Source organism: Hyaena hyaena, unplaced genomic scaffold, assembly GCF_003009895.1.
Source record: "Hyaena hyaena isolate Hyena2069 unplaced genomic scaffold, ASM300989v1 scaffold_2, whole genome shotgun sequence".
In the NCBI taxonomy this organism is placed as follows: domain Eukaryota; kingdom Metazoa; phylum Chordata; class Mammalia; order Carnivora; family Hyaenidae; genus Hyaena; species Hyaena hyaena.
Genome location: NW_024080634.1, coordinates 2013012 through 2034328, shown reverse-complemented (window position 1 = coordinate 2034328; position 21317 = coordinate 2013012). Strand labels below are relative to the sequence as shown.

Here is a 21317-nt window from a genome sequence, read left to right as displayed (position 1 = left end):
CTTTATGTTATTAAAATACAGTATATATTACATTTAATATTATAATATAATATCGGGGTGATCTTAAATGCTGTGGTAGAGGAGGCACAGGGGGTGTTCAAAACCCTGGGGGAGGGGTGAAGGAGGGGACAATAAAACAAGCATGTGACACACCTAAGAGGTCTGGAGGGCTTCCAAATGGGAGAGGACACCTGAAGAAAGAGCAGCAGCCAACCAAGTGAAAATAAGCCTCAGGCATCAGGGGCAGATGTGCAAAGGTTCAGAGGGCGTGTGGAGACAGTCAGCACGGCCAGCGCGTAGGGTAGGAGGTCAGGTGCAAAGGCTAACCTAAGCTGTACCCTTGCTGAGGAGTCTGGATTTCCACCTAAAGGCAGATGGGAGCTACTGCAGGCTTGGGGGCCGGTGACGCTGGTCAGGTTTAGAATTCAGAGAAATCCTTCGACTGGTCTGCGTAGGATGGACTGGAGAAGCCCATAAGGAAGCGAGGGTGGCTGCAATCCTGCTGGGAAGCATGGCTGCTGGGGATGGGGTGGGAGGGGCGGAGACCAGAGGCAACAGCATGGGTGTATGACCTGAGCACTGCATGCAGCCCACCACTCAGAAGGGCCCCACGCTTGGTTTAATGCTCTGCTGTCACCATCTTGAAATTCTTCAGAATTTAAGCACTGAAATCTTGTTTTGTGAGGCCGGCTGGGACATCGGGGCATGTGCGGGGACACAGGAGGCACCCACAGTTTGAGTCACCATCATTCCTTGTCGCTCCATTCCCATGATGCATTCCAGATGCCCTGAGAAATAGAATTCTGGCCAGCCCAACATGGCAATGGGTCCTGGAAAACTCAAAGGGAGCATCAGAAAGGCAGATTACGTCCAGGATTGAGTAAGCAGAGATGCTGACAGCGAGCCCCGAACAGCCACAGCTTCTATTAGAGTCAAAATTGGTTTTAGGGGCACCTGGGTGGCTCAGCCGGTTAAGAGTCCCAACTTCAGCTCAGGTCATGATCTCGCGGTTCGTGAGTTCAAGCCCCGCGTTGGGCTCTGTGCTGACAGCTCAGAGCCTGGAGCCTGCTTCAGATTCTGTGTGTGTGTCTCTCTCTGACCCTCCCCTGCTCGTACCCTGTCTCTCTCTCTCTCTCTCTCAAAAATAAACATTAAAAAATTAAAAAAAAAAAAGAATCAAAATTGGTTTTGAATGGAGAGCGAGACCATAACAGTGTGAGAAGGAGGGTCGACCAAGGAGCCCCATCACATCCTTACAAGCGTTTCTTCCGGGATGAGCCACCACTTGTGCTGAAAACAAGGACACAGAAGGAACAGGAAAGTAGGGGGACCTTTCAGTCCCTTCTCACACGGCAGGAAACCAAAGGCTGAGAGCGGTAATAGAGTGTGCAGTACACACGTGAAATAAGAGTTGTGCCACTTCTGAAATTCTGTATACACATTAAATGCCCTCATATTTGCACTTAAAACTGGCATTGCCCAACATGAAGATGAACAGTAAAATCCATGCTAATAATGTAAAATGCTCGTTTTCTTTGCTCGGAATGACATGCAGAGCAAATACAAACACCATAACAAGTTGGGAGAGAGGCCACAGAAGGAAAGAGAAAACTTGATATTTTACTACCTTTAACAGCACATTTTCCCTGATTTCTGAACAAGGGACTCCCATTTTCACTTTGCACCAGGCCCTGTAAGTTATGCAGCTGGTCCAGACTCAAATTACAGAGATTTGTCCCCAGGATCGGTGGGGACAGGTGACAGGGGAGAGGGAGAGGAGTGTGGCGTGAGGGACAGGGAAAGACATAGCTGTGGCTCCAGGGTTTGAATCGGTGGCACGTCCACTTGGGAAGTTCAGGTCCCACTGAGGGCCCCAGGTCAGAAGCTCCAAGAGAGGCTCTGGAGGAGGAGCAGCAGGTCAGCTAGCCACACCGAGGTGGTGGCTGAGGTCCTGGGGAATGGCTGGTGACAGGAGTATGGGCAGGTCCGCAGGGATGCAGGCTTTCCAGAGATGGGGCAACAAAGAAGGCCCCAGAAAGGAGCCTAGAAGGAGGGCCACAGGACCAAAGGAAGGGCACAGGATGGCTGTGGAGTAGAGGCAGGAAATAAGATGATAAGACAGTGGACAGAAGCGGGAAACAAGATGGCAGGCAGAGGAGGGGAAAGAAGATGGTGGGCAGAGAAGGGGAAATAGGATGGTGGGCAGAGGAGAGGAAACAAGATGGCAGGCAGAGAAGAGGAAACAAGATGGCGGGCAGAGGAGAGGAAACAAGATGGCGGGCAGAGGAGTGGAAACAAGATGGCGGGCAGAGGAGGGGAAACAAGATGGCGGGCAGAGGAGGGGAAACAAGATGGCGGGCAGAGGAGGGGAAACAAGATGGCGGGCAGAGGAGGAGAAACAAGATGGCGGGCAGAGGAGGGGAAACAAGGTGGCGGGCAGAGGAGGGGAAACAAGATGGCGGGCAGAGGCAGATGTGAGAGAGTAGAGAGTTGACCAAAGTGAGGTTTCGTTAGCTTGAGTGGCCTTGAGCAAAGCACCCGGTCTCCCTGTGCCTCAGACAGCCATCTGTAAGATGAGGATAGTGATAACACCGATTATCACAGGGGGCTGCTGGGAAGATTAAATTAGCTACTCTATGGGAAGAGCTTAGAACGCTCCAGCAGCACCACAAACTGGGCAGCTCAGAACAATGGGTACGCCGCCGTCCACAGTTCTGAAAGCTGGAAGGCACAGACCAAGGTGTCCACAGGACCACGCTCCCTCCGAAGCCTCCAGGAAGGCTCTGTTCCAGGCCTCTCCCTCAGCTTCCGGCTTGTGGCAACATCACTGTGACCTTCATATGGCAATCTCCCCATGCGCGCCTCTGTGTCCAGATTTCCTCTTTTCGAAGGCACCAGTCATTCTGGATTGGGGGCCACCCGGATAACCTCGTCTTAACTGGATTACTGCCGCAAAGATGCTCTCTACGAGGGAGGTCCCATTCTGAGGGAGCAGGGGTTGGGACTCCAACCTGTCTTTCTGGTGTTGGGGGCAGCGGGACACAATTCAACCCATAACTGCTCTGCCCAGAGTCAACTCTTTATATAAACATTCTTCTGCATCATGACTACCTCCACTGATTCTTGCTTTGTTTAAAGGTATGAGGAAGAGACCGACAAGAGCTGGAGTTTGAGGAGCCCAAACGTGTTGTGGTCACAATCTCCATGACAACGTGACACTTTTCAGCAGCACTCAGCTGCCCAGGTTAAGGGAAAAATGTGGAGGAGGGAGAGAGAACAAAGAAAAGGCAATGGTACGTTCTGATGAGGAGCCAAAGACAACCTCGGGCAGAAATACTGACAGCGAGGCAGGGGGGGTAAGGCGGCTCGCTGCCCTGTCTCTTCCATGGCTCCCCAAGGGGGAACTGGGATACAGGCAGACAGAAGTAAACACCTTCCCCTCCTCGGCCTGAGCCAACACACTGTTCCCTCCACGCACACAAAAGGAAATCCAGGTTTTGATAATTTATAAAAACAAATAGATTGAATCTGTTGAATAAAAAGGTCTTCTGAGCCAGCAGCAAAGCGGAGGTCTTCTGCTAACTGAACTTCTGATGTTCTTTGAACTGGTAAGGATAACATCTGATCTGGAGATAAGCAACAGGTAGTAAACAGGGATGGGGGGGAGTTTGCGGAAGGGTCAAGCTGGGCATCACCTCAACAGAAAGTACTTCTGGGGCTAATTTGGAAGTCATCAACCCCCAAGGGAAAGACAGATGGCGCTGGGTGGTGGGTCAAAGCCTAGAAAGCTAGAGGCGCTCCGACGTGGACTTATCCGCACCTCTCTCCCTAATCCGCAGCCCCTCCCCTGCTCATGCTCTCGACTCACTTCATCCCAACATCAGGACCAACATTGATGGTGCCTTCTCTGGAGTAGTTCCCCTTGCCAAAGCTCCAGGTCCCAGAACTTTTCCCCTGTTTCCCCCCTGCTCTAAGGCTTGCTTATCCTGAGTTGAAGACCCCCACGGCTTTGCAGCCACACTACCCATGAAAAGACTCACACTACCACGTGTGAGCACGGCTGCTGAGGGTCTGTGTAACCTCAAAGAGGCCTGCACCCACCTTTGCCAACATCAAAGCTCACTTCGGAACCACGAGTGATGTGACATCCCGTTCGTCCCCACGTGATGCACAGAGAACGCAGGGTCGCTGCTGTGACGGTCCTGCACAAATGCACGACACATGTGACACATCCAAATTCGGACACAGCCTCTAACATAACCATCCTGTGATCTTCTCCAGTGCCAGGGTCATGAAAGACAAAGACTGGGGGGCTTTCCCAGGCCGCAAGGACACCAAAGAGACATGAAACCTGACAATCCAGGAAGCTGGGATTTTCTTTTGCTCTCAAAAGAAAATGGCGCCGACTAGTGAAACCTGAACGAGGTCTGTAGGTTAGAAAACGGGACCGCGGCAGGTTCATTTCCTGGTTCTGATCGTTATTCATGGTTCTGTGAGTCCCGTTCTCAAGGAACACAGTAGCATTTAGGAGAAAAGGATATCTTGCCTGTGCCTCAGAAAAGAATAAAGCAAATGTGACAGAGTGGTAACACTTGGGGAATCTGAGCGAAACGTATAAAGGAAGTCTCTGTAATATTCTTGCAAATTTTCTGAGCCTGGAAAAAAAATAATGATTTTTTAACATTTAATAAACATACAGATAGATTAAAAGGCATGCAGTGTTTTCCAGTAGGGTCTCAGCTTTGGCTGCACATCAGAGTCACTTCAGGAGATTTAAAAATGTCCATGCCCAGGTCCTAGCCCAGAGATTCAGATTCACTCAGCCTGGGGCAAAACTCCAGACATCAGTACATTGGAAACGCACCCAGAGATGATTCTACATAAACTCAGAGGAATGACAAGCAGCCTGTGGTGTTGTCAAGTAAGCGGGAGCTGTGAGCTGGGGTCTTGTGAGCCCTTGGCTTTGCCTCTTGTGAGAGCGCATCCTGGGAGCAACCTAGTGACTCCACGCAGGAGCAGAGTCCAGGGCCAATCTGGGTCCCTCCACCATTAAGCTGGGAAACATCCTGGCCGGTCCCTTACGTGTGTCCAGCCTGGGTTCTCGCCCCTGTGGATGAGACCAAACAAGGGCAGTCTCAGGTAAAATGATTCAAAAGCACTTGCCTCGCTGGGCCCCGGTACCCTGGGGTGGGTTGTCACAGGATGACAGCCTCAAAGCCTTGTGACGTCCAGGTGGAAGAAAAAGAACCAGTTGAGTATGGTTGGCCGACTTCCGGTGTTGCTGGCAGGTCCTGTCACAGCTTGGGTGACTCCCTAGAGGCCCCTCCCTTCACAAGGACTAAAGTCCGGGAAGGTTCTTGGAAAAGGTGCTGGAGGAGGAAGGTGGACATAAGTCCTCCTTCAAGCAACAGGGAGGCAAGCTGGGGAGGCCACGCTCCCGAGGGGTAGCTGGGGCGCCTGCCACTGACCCCTTCACCAGGCAGGCCTGACTGAGGCTCTGTGGGAAGAAGGTGCTAAGAAAGGCCTGAGGTGCCATCCTGATTCCTGGACCTCAACTCCTGCCCCGGTCTAGACTCCCCTTCTAATTATTATTATTTTTAAATTTATTTCTGAGAGAGAGAGAGAGAGAGACAGCGTGAGCAGCGGAGGGTCAGAGAGAGAGGGAGACACAGAATCCCAAGCAGGCTCCAGGCTCTGAGCTGTCAGCACAGAGCCCCACGCGGGGCTCGAACCCATGAACTGTGAGATCATGACCTGAGCGAAGTCGGACGCTTAACCGACTGAGCCACCCAGGTGCCCCTAGACTCCCCTTCTAAAACAGCACTGCTCAGGGGGTATCTGGGTGGCTCAGTTGGTTGAATGTCCGATTTTGGCTCGTCATGATCTCGTTGTTCTTGAGTTCAAGCCCCGTGTTGGGCTCTACGCTGACAGCTCAGAGCCTGAAGCCTGTTTCAGATTCTGTGTGCGTGTGTGTCTCTCTCTGCCCCCTTCCCCCTCTCGCTTTTGCTCTCTCGCTATCTCTCTCACAAAAATAAATAAACATTAAAAAAAAATTAAAACTGCGCTGTCTCAGGTTGGGGTTTCCGGCCAGGCTCAGCTACTGAGCACTTGAGATGTGGCCGGTCAGAACTGAGATGTGATGTGTCAAATACACACACACGTCTTTGTGAGACAAAAAGAAATGTAAAAATCTCCTGAATAATTTTTTAACCTATTCATGTCGAAATGATGATTCTTTGGGTTAAATAAAATTAAACTATGGAAATTCATTTCATCGCTTTGTCTTACTTTTTCCAACATGGCTATCAGAAGAGCTAGTATTACATCATGTGTGTCTCACACAGCCCTGTTTAAAAGTGTGCGTACTGTCCCGTGCACCTTACTGCCCTGGTAGAATCGTGCTGCAGTCCAGTGGAGAAAGGGTTTCGTATGCAACAGCATCAGTTCTGGACCCTAAAGCCCTTCAGTGAGAACTGCTTACAACTTTCCCCTGTGGTTTTCAGGGTTCTGTGATCCACTCCTCCCCACAGCCCACTGAAGGGCAGATATCGTCAGGTAAGGTCCATTCCTCAGCAGCTCACTTGAATAACAAAATGATAATTGCATTAATTTACAACCTAACACTCAGCACTGCGATTTTAACCCCATCTGTGAGGCTGAACCACACCCGTCTGACCTTCTTAAAGTAAAGCTTTCAAAGAATATATCGGATCTTGTATACTCCACCTAATGCTTTACCTTCCCACAGAACAAGAAGATGTGGGTCATGAAAATAAATGGTGCCGACCAGACTCAAGCCTACATTCCAGAAGGTTCTACAAGATTCCACGGAAGTCTTTCATTTGAGTTTGGTTGCATGTCACTGTCTGACTGCCTTCTAAGGATAAAAGTCCCTTGGCTTGTGTGTGTGTGTGTGTGTGTGTGTGTGTGTGTGTTAGCTTCACAGACCAGAAGTCATTAATTAAGGCATGCCCTCTGGTCAGGCCTTCTTCCCACTAACAGATCTGAGGCCATGGACAGACAAGACGGGTTTATGTGTGTTCTATTTCCAGAGACTGATCTTCTCCATCATCTGGTTTTATCTTGGACCCAACCTGGTACAATCTATGCTGTGTGTAGAGTCTCCACGTTATATTTCCCATTGTGGAAAAAAAAACCCAACTTAAATTCAAGGACTGTCTAGGTCTTTTCCAGAAACCAGCAAGAAAGAAACAGAGGCTGTTATGCTGAGGGCTGTGGTTCTGGATGTAGGACCCCAGTGACTGGTGTGGATACAAAGCTACTTCCACAACATGGATCAGTGCTTGGCAACACCTATTCAGTTGAACCCAGGGGTTGAATATGATGCTTCTGTTATTTTTTTTTCACATATATATAGCACATGATCTCTGTGCCCAAGAGAAGGCACAGACACAGAGGACAAAATGGGTATACATTAAAATAAACATATATATGATTAAGAAAAATCACTCAATGCCTACTGTTTTGGGAAGGAAACAACTAGGAAAGAGAATTTTCATAATAAAGTTTTCCACTTATTTTTATAGCATCAATAGTCACAAGTAAATACCAAATGCTTGAGGCATTTGGGAAAATCAATAATGTCTTTAGACCTGCATTTTTCAAAACTATATAGCAAAAAAGAAAAGTAAGATCTTGCATGAGAATACTCTGAAAAAAAAAACATATGTGCACACAGAGAGGTAGATGGATAGTCAAAATCTTATATACATAGGCATGTACATATTTATGTGTGTATATATATAAATACACATATGTTTTGTGCTGTTAGCACAGAGCCCGACTTGGGACTCGAACTCATGAACCATGAGATCATGACCTGAGCTGAAGTCAGGCGTTCAACCTACTGAGCCACCCACGTGCCCCTGGAAACCATATTCATTTTTACAAACATACTAGTCTTTGCTTAAGAACATGATGCCTTTTTGTAAAAGGGGCATCGAGGAAAGGTGCTTTGATTTCTCCCATGAACTGATTCTTGAAAGCCAGGTTCTAGCACAGCAAACGAACAGGGACAAGGAAAAGAGCAAAGCCCTCCTGTTGGACAGCATTCTTACATCACCCACTTTAAAATTAAATCTGAAACAGAGTTCTGACAGGCCTGCTATTTTTTTCAGTGCCAACAGCCACACAATGGACCTTTTTTTTTTTTTTTTGGACAAAGCTCTTAAAATGCTTGGAGATTCAGATGTACTGAGTCACCAGGCTTCACAAATACTGCACACCCGTTCCTGCTGGTACCCCATTCCCTCCTTTGGAAACGATACTATATCTTCTCTGTGTTTGGCAGAAGGAAAGAAATATTTTCATTGGACTTGCAAGCTGTCTGAAAAAGGGTGACTGAGGAGGGGCAGGTCTGAAAGTGGGGGGCTGTCCTTTGATCTGGTGGCCTCTGAGCAGGGGTGGCAAAGTTACCATTTCAGAGGGACCTGTTGGTTTGCCTTCTACGCAACGGTGCTCAACCCCACGATCACAGAGGCTTCAAGTGCTCCCTGAAAAGCATGTAACATTCAGCACCGGGCGTGATGAACAGTGTTGCTCTGAAATAACGCTGTTCCTGCAAATAACAGTCTTAGAAACATCTTGGAACTTGTCTCTTTGCAGAGTGTATATAACACACAGCACAGAGAGGCGGACGCAAGGCTTCACAGACACAACCGTGGGTATGAATGGGCCAGGAGCCGTCTGAATGCATGCGGGTGTGCAGGGGTGGGTGGGGGTGAGGGTGGTAGAGAGCCGGTGCAAGAGGGGCGAGGAGGAAAGTAGGGGGCCATGGGGGAGGCACTGAGGAAAAGCAGACCGAGGCACAGTTTTCATGACTTACACCCTCTCTCTCTCTTTAAAATTCAAATCAAATTGCCCCCCTCACATGGCTGCTTCCCGAGTTGTGAAATAATTGAGAGGTGTTGCAAATGCACCCGCGCACCGATAGTGAGCAAGTGACTTCAAGTCTGAACACCTCTCCCAAGGGGTATTTGAGTTTGACGATAATGATGGCGAGTGTGCGCGCTTGAAATCAGGAGGGTGAAAGGGCCAGACGCACAGGCAGGCTCCGGGGAGGAAAGGGGTGGGAAGGGGAGCCTCAGGGCACTAGCCAGTGTAGACAGTGGCTGCATCTCCATTCCCTGGGCTTTAAAGACACCCCTCTTGGTGGCTGCAGAAGGCAAGCCGGCCGTGAAGGAGGGCGCCAAGGAGCCATCTCTAGGTGTTCCAGGCTCCCTTTTGGTTGTTGTCAAGTTTCCTCACCTTCCTTGGATGCTGAACATGTAGCAAATAAAACGGGGACGTGCCAGATGGTCTAGCCCAATGTTCCTCAAGTCCAGGAGGACAGGGCCATTCCTCGGGGGTGGGGGTGGGGGCTGTCTGTGCATTGTGGGTGGCTTAGCAGCACCCAGGGTCCCACTCACTAGGCGCCAGGAATGCCGCTGGTTGTGACAAATAAAATTGCCTCCAGACATCGCCAAATACACTTGGGAGCTAGCGGACGGCATCCCCTGAATTGAGAACCACTTGTTTAGTCTAAACATGAGGACAAGCGAAGTTTTCATCAGGTAAAGATAACTCATCTACCAGAAGGACCATCCGGCATTTTTGGTGAAGGTTGACACCCCCAAATAACACGCCCAGACCAACCAGAGATAAAGACACACGTCTGAGACAAAGTGCTTCAATGCCCTGGTTTATAGCTTTAGGGAGCCATAACACTATTTCAAAAGAAAATTCCAGAGGGGGGGAAAATCCTGGGGCATTTAACTTAAAAAAAAAAAAAAAGGTAAATCAGAAGAGAGGAAACTTCACACTTGAACTCCAGGGGTTAGAGAGGCAGAATAGACAAGACCTCAAGACCTGCTGAGTGGAATTCTCCACAGCCTGCCGTGACCACTTCCACACAGTGCATCTTACAGCTCTGGCCCTTCGAGGCCCCTTTCCATCCCGAGCCTGTGGACGGGATCATCGCTGCATTCTGCCTGATCTGTGGAAAAAGCATTCGGCGCTATTAGCTTTAGAAGGCGTGTTTAGTGGGTCTTCCTCAGAGCATGGAGGGAGGTGTTTAAAAATGCCTATTCGGGTGCCTGGGTGGCTTAGTCTGTTAAGCATCCAACTTCGGCTCAGGTCATGATCTCGAGGTTAGTGAGTTTGGGCTCTGTGCTGACAGCTTGGAGCCTGGAGCCTCTTCAGATTCTGTGTCTCCCTCTCTCTCTGCCCCTCCCCTGCTCATGCTCTCTCTCTCTCTCTCTCTCTCTCTCAAAAATAAACATTTAAAAAATGCCTATCCATTAATTTTGCAACCAAACTGACAAAAAAGAAAGGAAGGAAGGAAGGAAGGAAGGAAGGAAGGAAGGAAGGAAGGAAGGAAGGAAGAAAGAAAGAAAGGGGTGTGTAAGTCTGATTTGGGATTCAGGTACATTTTTTTTTTTTCATAAGAAAAGGGGCTATAAAGTTGTGTGCATTCCTTAACGTGCATCCCTCAAATGCTGTACAAACTGGCCTTTTCTGGATAAGGTCAAGTATTCTCATTTCCACCTGTCTCCCATCGAATGGGCAGAGAGGGACAAGGCTTGGTGACCTGGGGTCTCTCGTGTCCCAGAGTACAGTACGATGATTTAGGATTTCTAAGCCTGAGAACTTCAGAAGCTGCTGAACATAAAAAGAGTGAAAAATCGCCTAAGTCAAGAGAAAGAAAGGAAGAACGCGGTAGCACAGTGCTCTTCTCAGACCCTGAAACACTACTCTGAAAGCTGTCACGAGTACACATCATGCTGGCCCTCGCAGACAAAAAGGGTTATTTTATCCAGATTATTCCCCCACGTTGCAGGGGAAAAGGGACTCATTTGTAATCATCAAAAGAATGCTGACAGACTCGAAACGGGATTACATTCTATTATACTCATCCGAATTAAAGATTTGTTTTGGAGATCATTCTTGGGTTTCCTCTTCCCTATTCCTCCAACCCCAAATGAGGCGATTTGTATTCGCAAGACATCTGAGGCAGACATGAAATCAGACAGTTTGCAAACATACATTTCAGATTCAGTGGCCTGAGTTTTGAATTTTAATGTTGCCCGGTTCTCGGTATGTGTGGAAAACTTGGCTCTTGGCTCAAAATGAACCCCAAGCATCACTTCATTCCCCAGCTCATAAACGCAAGAGAAATTTAATTTCAGGGGCCTGAGCAAGCAAGTGACACAGGTGTCCAGAATGCAGGTATGGAAGTGTAAAGTCGATGCACGGCAGAGTTGTCTGGAAGGTCTGTGAGCACACGACTCAACCCGCAATTCCACGCTCCGTGGTACTGTTTGGAGAATGTGACCCACCAAATCAAGTACTAGACCCCTCAACGCTCTGTTTCCACGTGTCCATGACACTGAGAAGGAAGTTTCCCCAGGACAGGACCGACTTTTTAGGGCAGCCCTGTATCATACCTCACACAGCATCTGGTACCTGAAAGACTAGACCACTTCCCATTCTTTCATACAGAACATGCATTGTGTAGTCATGGTGGAACTGATGGCCACCTTGGGTACCTCAGGCTGGAAGTCATAAGGCAGTTAGAAGAGCTCGATTGAATCAAAAATCTGTCTCTTGACTTTAGCTGCCAAAAGGACAAGATATCTTCAGGAAACTTCCTCCAGGCAAGGAGATGGCACTCTCTAAGAAGGAAGACAGAGCAAGAAATGTAAGTAAAGTGCCATTCTTTGTGCCATTACTTTGCTCATCATTTTTTTCTTCATAACTCAGTCCTTCTTTCTAGACTCAGTGCCCTTCTCTATGAAGGACACCCTTTCGTAATCCTTTCAGTCAGCATTTATCAGTGGTGAACATGTCTTCATTTCATATGCTGTCTTGAAGACAGTTTAGCTGGGTATACAGTTCTGCTCTGACAGGTTGTTCTGTTTTTCCAGAACCTGGAAAAATATTTCACTGGCTTCTGGCTTTCACTGTTGTGGTGGCAAAGACTTTATAGATGACATTTTTTTTTCTCTCCATTTTTCCCCCTCTTTCTCTGTTTTTAAAGACTGTCATTTTGTTTTTAGTATTTTATAGTTTAAATATGATGGATACAAATTTATTTTTATTTATCTTGCTTGGGATACATGAATCTGAATCCTTCATTAATTCCTGAAAATGGATTCCAAGATAGTATCACTTTGAGCATTACCACTCCCTCATTTTCCCTATTCTCTTTTTCTGGAATACAGATCCACTGTATGTTAAACCTTCAATCCATCCTCCATGTTTTACAAATTTTTTCCATATTTTCCATGCCTTTGCCTTTTTTGCTGCATTCTAGATAATTTCTCCAGCTTTATGTTCCAGTTCATTAAGCTTTAATTTCAAGGAACATATTTTTCATTAGTATAGTAGTAGTAGTATAGTTAGCAGATGTATTTTGCCCTTTTTCAAATTTTTATTGCCTTTCATCCCTTAGTCACGTTTTAGATTTGCTCTTTTATTTGCTTTTCCATTTTTAGTCTTCTTCTGTTATTAAGAACTCTGTTGTTTTTACTGCTGGCTGCTGCTCATATAATGTAGTTTGGATTGTGTGTTCATAACCAGGATGTCATCAGTATGGGTCTTATAGAGCCTGTGATGATGTCTCTATGTAGGGAGTGTGTGTGTGTGTGTGTGTGTGTGTGTTGCCAACTATCTTGGGGCACAATCAATCTTGGACAATTTTGTTAGTGTCTCAGATTAGATTTCTTGGTAAAGATAATATGAATTGAAAACCAAACTCTGGAAAAGGCAGGCCTATGATTCCATATTCTTGAGGGAGATTAATTTTTTCTTCAATTCTGAGCCCAGGCTGAGACAAATTTTCTTGTCACTTTTTTCTTTGCAAGAAGGCTGATCCATTTCTCATCCACCTTTTTCATGAATGTTTAACCCCTCCAGGTTCCGACTTTACAGAAAGACCTTTATTCCAACTTCTCCCTTGAGGTTGGTCTAATGCCTCATCTTTTGCCTTCATGCACCTGTTAAGTCCTGGCTGCAAAGACCATCAGAAGGCCCCAGGAGATCCCCAGGGTTCAGTGCCAGCCAACTTCTCCCGTTCTCTGATCCCTCTTCACGTCTGCCCTGAATATTCCTCATTTTTAGTCAATCTTGCATTTAAAGGATGTTTGCTATATTTTCTTCAGCAGCTCTAGATGTTTTGTCAGAGAAATAATCTCAGAACACCAGTTCTACCATATTTCCAGAAACAGATTACAAATCCTATTCTGTAATCAGTTCTGTGGGGATCTATGGTGCTATCTTTAGACAGGATGTGGAATGGACAATACTTTTCCAGGTATTTCTCAGGTATCCTGGGAAAAACTTAGGTCTAGTGGATTAAGAGATAAACATTACAGTAATGGCACTGTTTTAAATGACTGGCAATGTACTTGTTTTTGTAATAAAGGACCTGCTTAGGTTCAAATCCCCTAAAGTTACTTAAGTTGTTTTTCATCAGTTTCTTCAGCTTATTACCATAGTATCTCTTTCATGGGTGATAAGGATTAAATGAGTTAATAACACCAAGTTCTGGGACATCTAGGTGGCTCAGCTGGTTAAGCATTTGACTCTTGGTTTCCGCTCAGGTCATGATCTCACCATTAAGGGGTTCAAGCCCTGCATCAGGCTCTGTACTTATAGCACAGAGCCTGCATGGAATTCTCTCTCTCCCTCTTTCTCTGCTCCTCCCCTGCTCTCTCTCATGCTCTCTCTCTCTCTCTCTCTCTCACTCTCTCCTTCAAAATAAATAAGTAAACTTTAAAAGAAAAACAAGAATGTATCTGACCAATTTTTAAAAATCAACATACAGTTTATAGAAGAGTGTCTGTCTGGGGTACCTGAGTGGCTCAGTCAGCTAAGCATCCGACTTTGGCTCAGGTCATGATCTCATAGTTTGTGGGTTCGAGCCCTGTATCAGGCTCTGTGCTGCCAGCTCAGAGCCTGGAGCCTGCTTCAGATTCTGTGTGTGTGTCTCTCTCTCTGACCCTCCCCTGCTCACACTCTGTCTCAGTTTCTTTCTCTCTCTCAGAAATAAATAAAAATAAAAATAAAACATTTTTTAAAAATAAAAAAGGGTGTCTGGCTGGCGCACAGCACTTTAAATGCTTGCTATGCTAATCGTATTTTCAATTCACTGACTTCTCTCCGTTGTGCTAAGGCAAGCCAAGTGAAGAAGTTGCTGCTTACGCTGGACCAGCATCTTAAATGAGATGGTGCACCTATCGGGGTCAGCCAATGGGCTGCAGAATTAGGGACCCCCAGGAAGAGGGAGAAACTCAAGAGAACAGACTAGAGTCACTCAGTCAGCCACCCCTCCCGACTGAGATTCTCCTTCTAGTACTCACATTTTGGTGACTCTAGGATTTGTCTGATTAAGGAAAGCTACTTCCTTCCAGAAAAATAAAACCACACCCGCCTCATTCAAATAGTGACTGAGTATCATGAAGCTTCAGAGAGCCCTCACCTCTGCCTTCTAGATTCATAGCTTGAATGACAAGAGTATGGATTTTTGAAATCAGACAATATTGGGTTCAAATCCTGTCTCTAAATGTAACCAGCAGGTGTGGACCTAAAGGAGGCAGCAAGATTGGGGGACGGGGTAGGTAAGGGGAGCAGTTGTTCTGTCCGTGGCCATCACCCCAAAGTGGTGCCTTTGCAAGAATTTTAAAGATGTTGACCAGGCTGAGACCAGTGACCTCCAAATCTTTAAACTCATGATCATAAGGGGCGCCTGGGTGGCTCAGTCCGTTAAGCGTCCAACTCTTGATTTCAGCTCAGGTCATGCTATTTGTGAGTTTGAGCCCCATGTTGGGCTCCACACTGATAGCACGGCGCCTGCTCAGGATTCTCTCGTTCCCTCCCTCTCCCTCTCTCTCTCTGCCCCTCCCCTGCTCTCTCTCCCTTGCTCACTCTCAAAGTAAATAAATTAATTTTAAATATGATAAAATAAAATCATGAAGCCCCTTAGCAGAGACCTTTTGAGACCACCCCCCCAAAATCTGTACATTTACTTACAAACTATATACTGTTCAACTGTCAATTTTTATGTTGATTTTAAGGCAAACGTAACTCCTTTTTTTTTTTTTAAGACTGAAAAGAAACCAACATGACAAGACAGAAATTCTCACATTTTCCTCCTACACCTGTCGGATCGCCTCATGTGTGCACCCAGCTTGGATGGAGGGGGTTGCAAAGATCCCGAAGGAAGGAATAGAGCAGGAATGGTCACTCCGTGAACTGTCTAGGATTGTTAGGCAGATTGCAGCCCCGATTTTTTCTCCGGCCTTGCCGCCCACTCAGCACCCACACAGGCCAAGTGCCCCAGCCGCCGCCACCCCCATCCTGCTCATGTCAGAGTCTGAGTCGGCTCTCGCTCCCAGCTGGGTGATCTCGGGCAAGTTAGTTAACCTCTCTGAGGCTGAACTCATACTGACTTCCCAGGGATGCTATGAAGAGGAAATCAGATACCACAGCGCGCAATTAACTTTTCCTTGTTGTCTTTCTGTCCCTTCCCCGAAACTGCTGCTAGGCTGCCCTTTCCAATAAAGTGCCTGGGAAAGCAAAGCCATCAATAATGGAGTCACTTGCTGGCCCAGACGCCTCTTCCCTCCTGCAGAAAGAGCCAGCAGAACCTTGTTCAAATACAGTTACTTTCCATGGAAACAGACCAGCAGTTTCAGACGCTCCTCTCCATCTCTCTTCTTCGGTGACAGCTGCACAATCCTTCAGACGTGTGGTTTGTTTTTCTTTGGTTATGAGCTGGCTTTTCATCCCATAAAATTTTTGAAAGGGAAGACAACCCCCGAATCAAAGGATGATGTGCCTGAGGCATAAGAAAATGCACAACTCTGGGGCGCCTGGGTGGCTCCATCGGTGAAGTGACCGACTCTTGATCTCAGCTCGGGTCATGATCTCATCGTTTGTGAGTTCAAGCCCCGTGTCAGGCTCTGCGCTGACAGTGCAGAGCCTGCTTGGGATTCTCTCTCTGCCCCTCACGTCCTCGCGTGCCCTCTCACTCACAAAATAAATGAATACACGTTAGAAAAAAGGGAAATAGAGAATGCAGAACTTTGTGCGCATGTGCTGAGATGCAGTGACAAACTGAGAGCTGGGAAAATACAGTCCCAGTCTCCCTGGTGGTGAGACCTGAATGGAAGGGGGGTGGGAGGGACTGCCAGTCATACCTGTGTGCCCCTGAACGAGCTGATGCGCACAAGAGGTAGTCCAGCCCTCTGTTCACACTCAGCAGAGGGTCTCAACTCAGGCTACACTAGACTTGCCTGGGGGGCTTTCAAAAAACGAGACTGATGCCCAGCTCTTCCCATACCAGTTAAATGAGAAGTCGGGGAGTGCTGCGTGAGCACCCACACGTTTGTTCAGTCTCAAGAGATTCTAATGTGCAGCCGCGGCTGAGACCTGCTGCTTGCCTGAGCAGAACGGGAAAGTTCGATCTCCCCTAAACGGACAAGTGTGTCCCCTCCATCAGGACCTGGTTCCTACCCCTGAGGCTTCAAGATGGACTGAATGACCATTTTTCAACATTCTGAAATTCTTGGCCAGGGAAACTGGAAGCTAGGGTTGGGTCTATTTGCTGAGTGGCAAATGATACAAGGAGCATCGCTTCTTGTTTGCTTGGGCAGGGAGCGGGACCTCAGCCCAGAGAAGCCCTTCCATCTTTGAAGTCTGGGGACCGTTTGGTACAAGGAGGGTCTTTAAGGGCTGTCCCGCCCCCTTGTGTTTCATCTTCCTCCCCTTCCGCTTCCCACATTCATCACTATATGCCCCCGGGGTTAAGCCAAATGTGCGGACATATGCTCACGACCATTGTCTAGGACTCCAAGTGGGAACTAGAACAATTTTCCACCCCCTCCCTCCCTCCCTCCACCTTCCTCTCAATAAAGCACATCAATCATTTTGAACAGAGAGGAAAAATCACCAAAAAAATGAACAGGACCTGAGGGACATAGCAAAATAAGTTTGAGAGACACACTGGAACTCTTTAAATATATACAAGATCCTTTGTTTTTTATGGCTGGAACCCAAAATGGCACCCCCCTCCTCTCAGCCCTCACCCCTACCTTGTTCTCTGAACAAAGATGACACAGACATTATACTTCCGTTTGAAAAAAAAAAAATCAATGACCAATTTGGACCTCTCAGGCCAAATCCCCAATTTGGGAATGCAGTCAAAAAACAAAGAAACAAAACAAAACAAAAAACAAACCCAGAACTCCATCCAGAAAATGGAAAAGCTGAGTGCATTTGAGCGTGGGATTAAGGATCACAGGCACTAATTTTGCATGCACTGCTCTTGTCTTCCTGGGATGTTTTTAATGCAGGGATGATAGCGTTCCAGTGGCCGCTGGAAGCATCTCAGTGTCTTCCGGGATGCGAGGGAAGGGGGTGTTTGGGCAGCCTGTTTCCCAGCAGGCTTGGAGGTGATTAGCCCCAGTCACGAGCATGTAGAGGGAGGGGGAGGCCAGGACGCAGCCCCTGGCTTATTAAGGGTGAGATCTGATGCTGGAATCCTCAGGGCAAAAAAAAAAAAAAAATCAATGACCCAGGAAAACCACACCAGCTGACAGCCTCAGGAAAAGGCTCAAGGAAGAGTTGCAAAGAAGAGAAAGGCTTAAGTAACTTTCCAAAACTCAGCACTGTTAATCTCCTGGGAGGCCCGATACTGTACACACAATGGCTGCGACCCCTCATATTCTGGTCCTTTCTTTCATGTGGAAACACCATCCTTCCTCCATCCCCTTCTTCCCAGGGCGAAGGGCTCCCAAGCTCCCTCCACCCTCCCTCAGCTTCAATTTTTGATGTTTCCTTGTTTAGAAAAACAAGCAAGTTATCTGCATTGTGGAATGCTGCTCTCTAGTGCTAGGCTGCCGTTGTTGTAAGGCTCTGCGGGGGACAGGGCAGGAGTGGGGACTGTATCCTTACAGGCCTCTGGTTTCTAAACACCCCTCCAAGTTCATAGAAAAGAACAAGACCACCTGTCCCCAGGAAAGCAGGCATCCATGGGTTTTGAGCTCCCCCCCCCCCCGGCACCTCCCAGGGGTGGACAGGCAGGGGGTTCTGGAATTAAGTGATCAGTATCCACTGCTTTGACTAAAGCCTTCGACTGAACCTTCAAACCCATTTTTAGAGCTGGGGAATTGTCCTCAATGCTGTGTATCACACAGTTAGGGGGACCCTAAAAGTTTCAAGTCAAATCGATCAGCTTTGAAAGACTCTCTCTGAGTCCAACATCTCCCCAGTGCCGCGCATACAGCATTTAGATTTAAACTTGGATGTGTCTGCGCTTTGAGAAGATGTCGGGGTTTTTTTTTCTTTTCTTCTCCCAAAAAGGTTCCCTTGACATGTTCTCCCCAGTCCTCAGATCTCTGATGAGCACGGCTGATTGGAGGAAAGAATGGGGGCTACTTGTGGATGGATCTGACATTATCACCTCCCACCACGGGGCTCCGTGAGAGTTAAACCCTGGAATTCAGGTTCACACAGAAAGCAGAAGGAACTTTTTTTTTTTTTATCATTTATAACATTTAGAAGAACAGGCATCAAAATATCCACTTCCCTCAGGATATCATCCCCCGTGTGATCGCTGAAGCGCGTCCTCTATAGTGTAATGTACATAATACAGACACTTCCTAACGTGGGTGGTAGGTAACCTGCAGGCTGCCAGCAGTATTGCAACTGCTTCACTAAAGAAACAAACTCCGAGTGTCTATATAATCTGAGAAAACAATCTAATGGTTACACCGCGATTTACCTAAAGCAATATTTGTTCAGTTGCCGTGATGTCACACACACAAAAAGGGCTTGTCAGCTTTTAGTTTTCCTTACCATATTCAGAGCTACAGGGTGGCTGAATCAGAATTGCTCTCCATAGCTGAAATCAGCAGATATAAAACTTTTCAGCCAAGAAAGTTCTATTACCAAAAAAAAAAAAAAAAAAGTCAATAGCACTTGAAAAGCATTTCCCTAGCACATTCACCACAGCATTCTGACCCTGTGGTGCTCGATTTTAAGGACCACGGTCTGCTTGCCAAATAGGCATATCTTGGCTTCCTTTGCTAGGTAGAAACACTGCCTTGATATTAAATATTCAAAGCAAAGAACCTCTGACCCCAGGGCTCTCAGCTAACAATGACATTCTCTGTAAGTAAACTAGAAACCCAACTCAGCTTCTGGTTTGCCAGTGTTCTCTGCCATGTATTAGTCTACTGCAGGACAGGGTGAGCTGTGACTTTGTTTACCATGATCGGATTGCAAAAGTCCCTGCAAGCAAAAGCCTGGACCTGGCAAAAGATTCCTGGAGAAGGGGGAGACTGGGGTTCAGTGCTGCCTCCTGGAGTGGGCAGGGGCTGGGAAAGGGTGGAGGCGTCCAGCCTCATCAGAGGGAGACCCAGGTCTGTTACAACTGCAAGGACTTTGTTACGCTAAGCAAATGCAGCCGTAATATAAGAATGTGGCTCCGACAGCTATCATCAACAGAGAAACTTCTCTTGCTTCGTGGTGCCACACCTACAGCCCCAGAACCGAGATAAGCTGTGGGAGCTTTGGTCTGAGTCCCCCAGAAGAAAAGCCTCACCGTTTACTGGGAGGAGAAAAGCATTTTTTTCTTAAGGAGCCTGGGACTGGAGGGTGGAGGAGGGCGCTGGTACCTTCCGGCAGTAAAGTCAAGACCCAGAGCCTCCGTTCTGCACATTTCTGCTCAGCCGGCCCACAGACCTCCCGCCGGCGGGCTTCCCATCCATCCCTGCCTGCCGGCGCAGACTTCAGGTCAGATGTCGCCAGGGCTCGTCTTACGTGGGCACCCTGGAGGCTGGCTGGGGCGCACCGGGGATACGCGAGTGGCAAACCAAGTGAAACTCTTCGTATCACAACACGTGTATTTTACAGCGCTGGGCGCGGTACAGGGCACAGCTTAAGGGGCCTCCCTCCAGGGGACACACATCCTTCAGAGTCGGGTCCCTGATGCTGGGAAATTGACGAGCTAAACGACAAGGCGAGAAACTCCAAATAGGCTACCCATCCTTCCTTGGGCAGGGGAGGGACTCCTCTGCCATCACTCCGCACGCAGCCATCCCTGTGCCAAGGGCTCACACCAGGCAAGAAAACTGGCTACCGGCGTGTGCCTCAGCTTCAATCCAACCCGGCTGCACTCCCTCGGGAGGCTGCCCCCAGCCGAGGGATCACCTGGGCGCACCGCGGCGCGGCACCCGGGGCGCAGGACGAGGGAGGGCGCTTCTTACCAGAGAAGTCCGTGAGCGCGGAGATCTCTTTGGAACAGACCAGGACAGTGCAGTAGAAGAGGCGCAGGAGCTGCCCGGGAGGCTCTACCTGCCTGCGGAGCCCAGGATGCTGCGCGGGCTGTGGCGCGAGCGGCGGGCGCGCGTGGCCGGGCAGAAGCATGGTGCCCCGCGCGATCCAGCGCGGGCCGGGGGCTCGACGGGGGTCCCTGGGCGGAGGGCAGCGTCACATGGCGAGGCGAGTCCGTGGCCAGCGGCTCCGTGGCCCCCCGCCACCTCCGGCTCAGGCTGCCAGAGCGTCTTCCCGGCGCAGGCCGGTACCGGCTCCCCAGCAAAGAGGAGGGGGCGGAGAAGTGGGGCGGGGCGAGGAGCCCCGGGAAGGATCCGCGTAGTTTCCCCGAGAGGAAATCTCCGCTGCCGCCCCGCGGGAGGAAATCGGAGGGGAAGGGGCGTGGGGGGGGGGGAGCGGGGAGAGAAGGGAAAGTGTAGCCTTAGCGCGCCCGGCGGCTGCGGAGGCCGGTCCCTGGCTAGATGCCCGCGGCGGAGGGCGCCCCCATCAGCGCTCCAAGGGCCGCGCAACTTGAGCACCTTCCACGCCTGGGTCCCCGCCCCGGAGACGGCCCGGCACCCCTTGCCCGGCCCGCGCTGGCCCGGTGCCAGCCTCGCCCTGGCTGCAGGAGGAGCGCGGCCGGTGCCCGTGACGCACTTTGGAGCCAGCGCTGCAGGTCGTGCCTACGAGCCCCCGGGGCGGGGCCGAGGCAGGGGCCGCGAGAAGGTGGGGTCTTGGAAGCGTGTGACTACAGCCCCGACGTCCCCGCGACCTACTGCCCTCCTCGTGTAGAATCACCCAGCACGCACAGTTATCCCCATTTCATGGAGGAGGAGACTGAGACTCCGCGCTTTGCCGGAGCTAATGCAGCTGGGACGTGAACGAGTGGGCGAGCGGGGTTGGGGGAGGGGAGGCTCAAAACGGGTCAGAAGGCTCCAGAGCCGGTTTCTTTCTTCTCGCTGGGACTCTGCGCTTCCTTTGGGTACTGGTTGTCCGCCGCG

At 48.9% G+C, this 21317-nt stretch overlaps 1 protein-coding gene across 3 annotated transcripts in view; it reads right to left on the bottom strand.

Annotated features, from left to right (window-relative positions):
* Positions 1–20885, bottom strand: part of EVA1C (eva-1 homolog C) — a 76050-nt gene extending 55165 nt beyond the window's left edge. For all 3 annotated transcript variants that reach the window (XM_039229075.1, XM_039229084.1, XM_039229094.1), the window contains exon 1: positions 20271–20885. In XM_039229075.1, coding sequence (XP_039085006.1) covers positions 20271–20430 — 160 coding nt within the window. In that variant the 5' untranslated portion in view covers positions 20431–20885. The remainder of the gene's footprint in view (positions 1–20270) is intronic.
* Between the last annotated feature and the right edge of the window lie 432 nt (positions 20886–21317).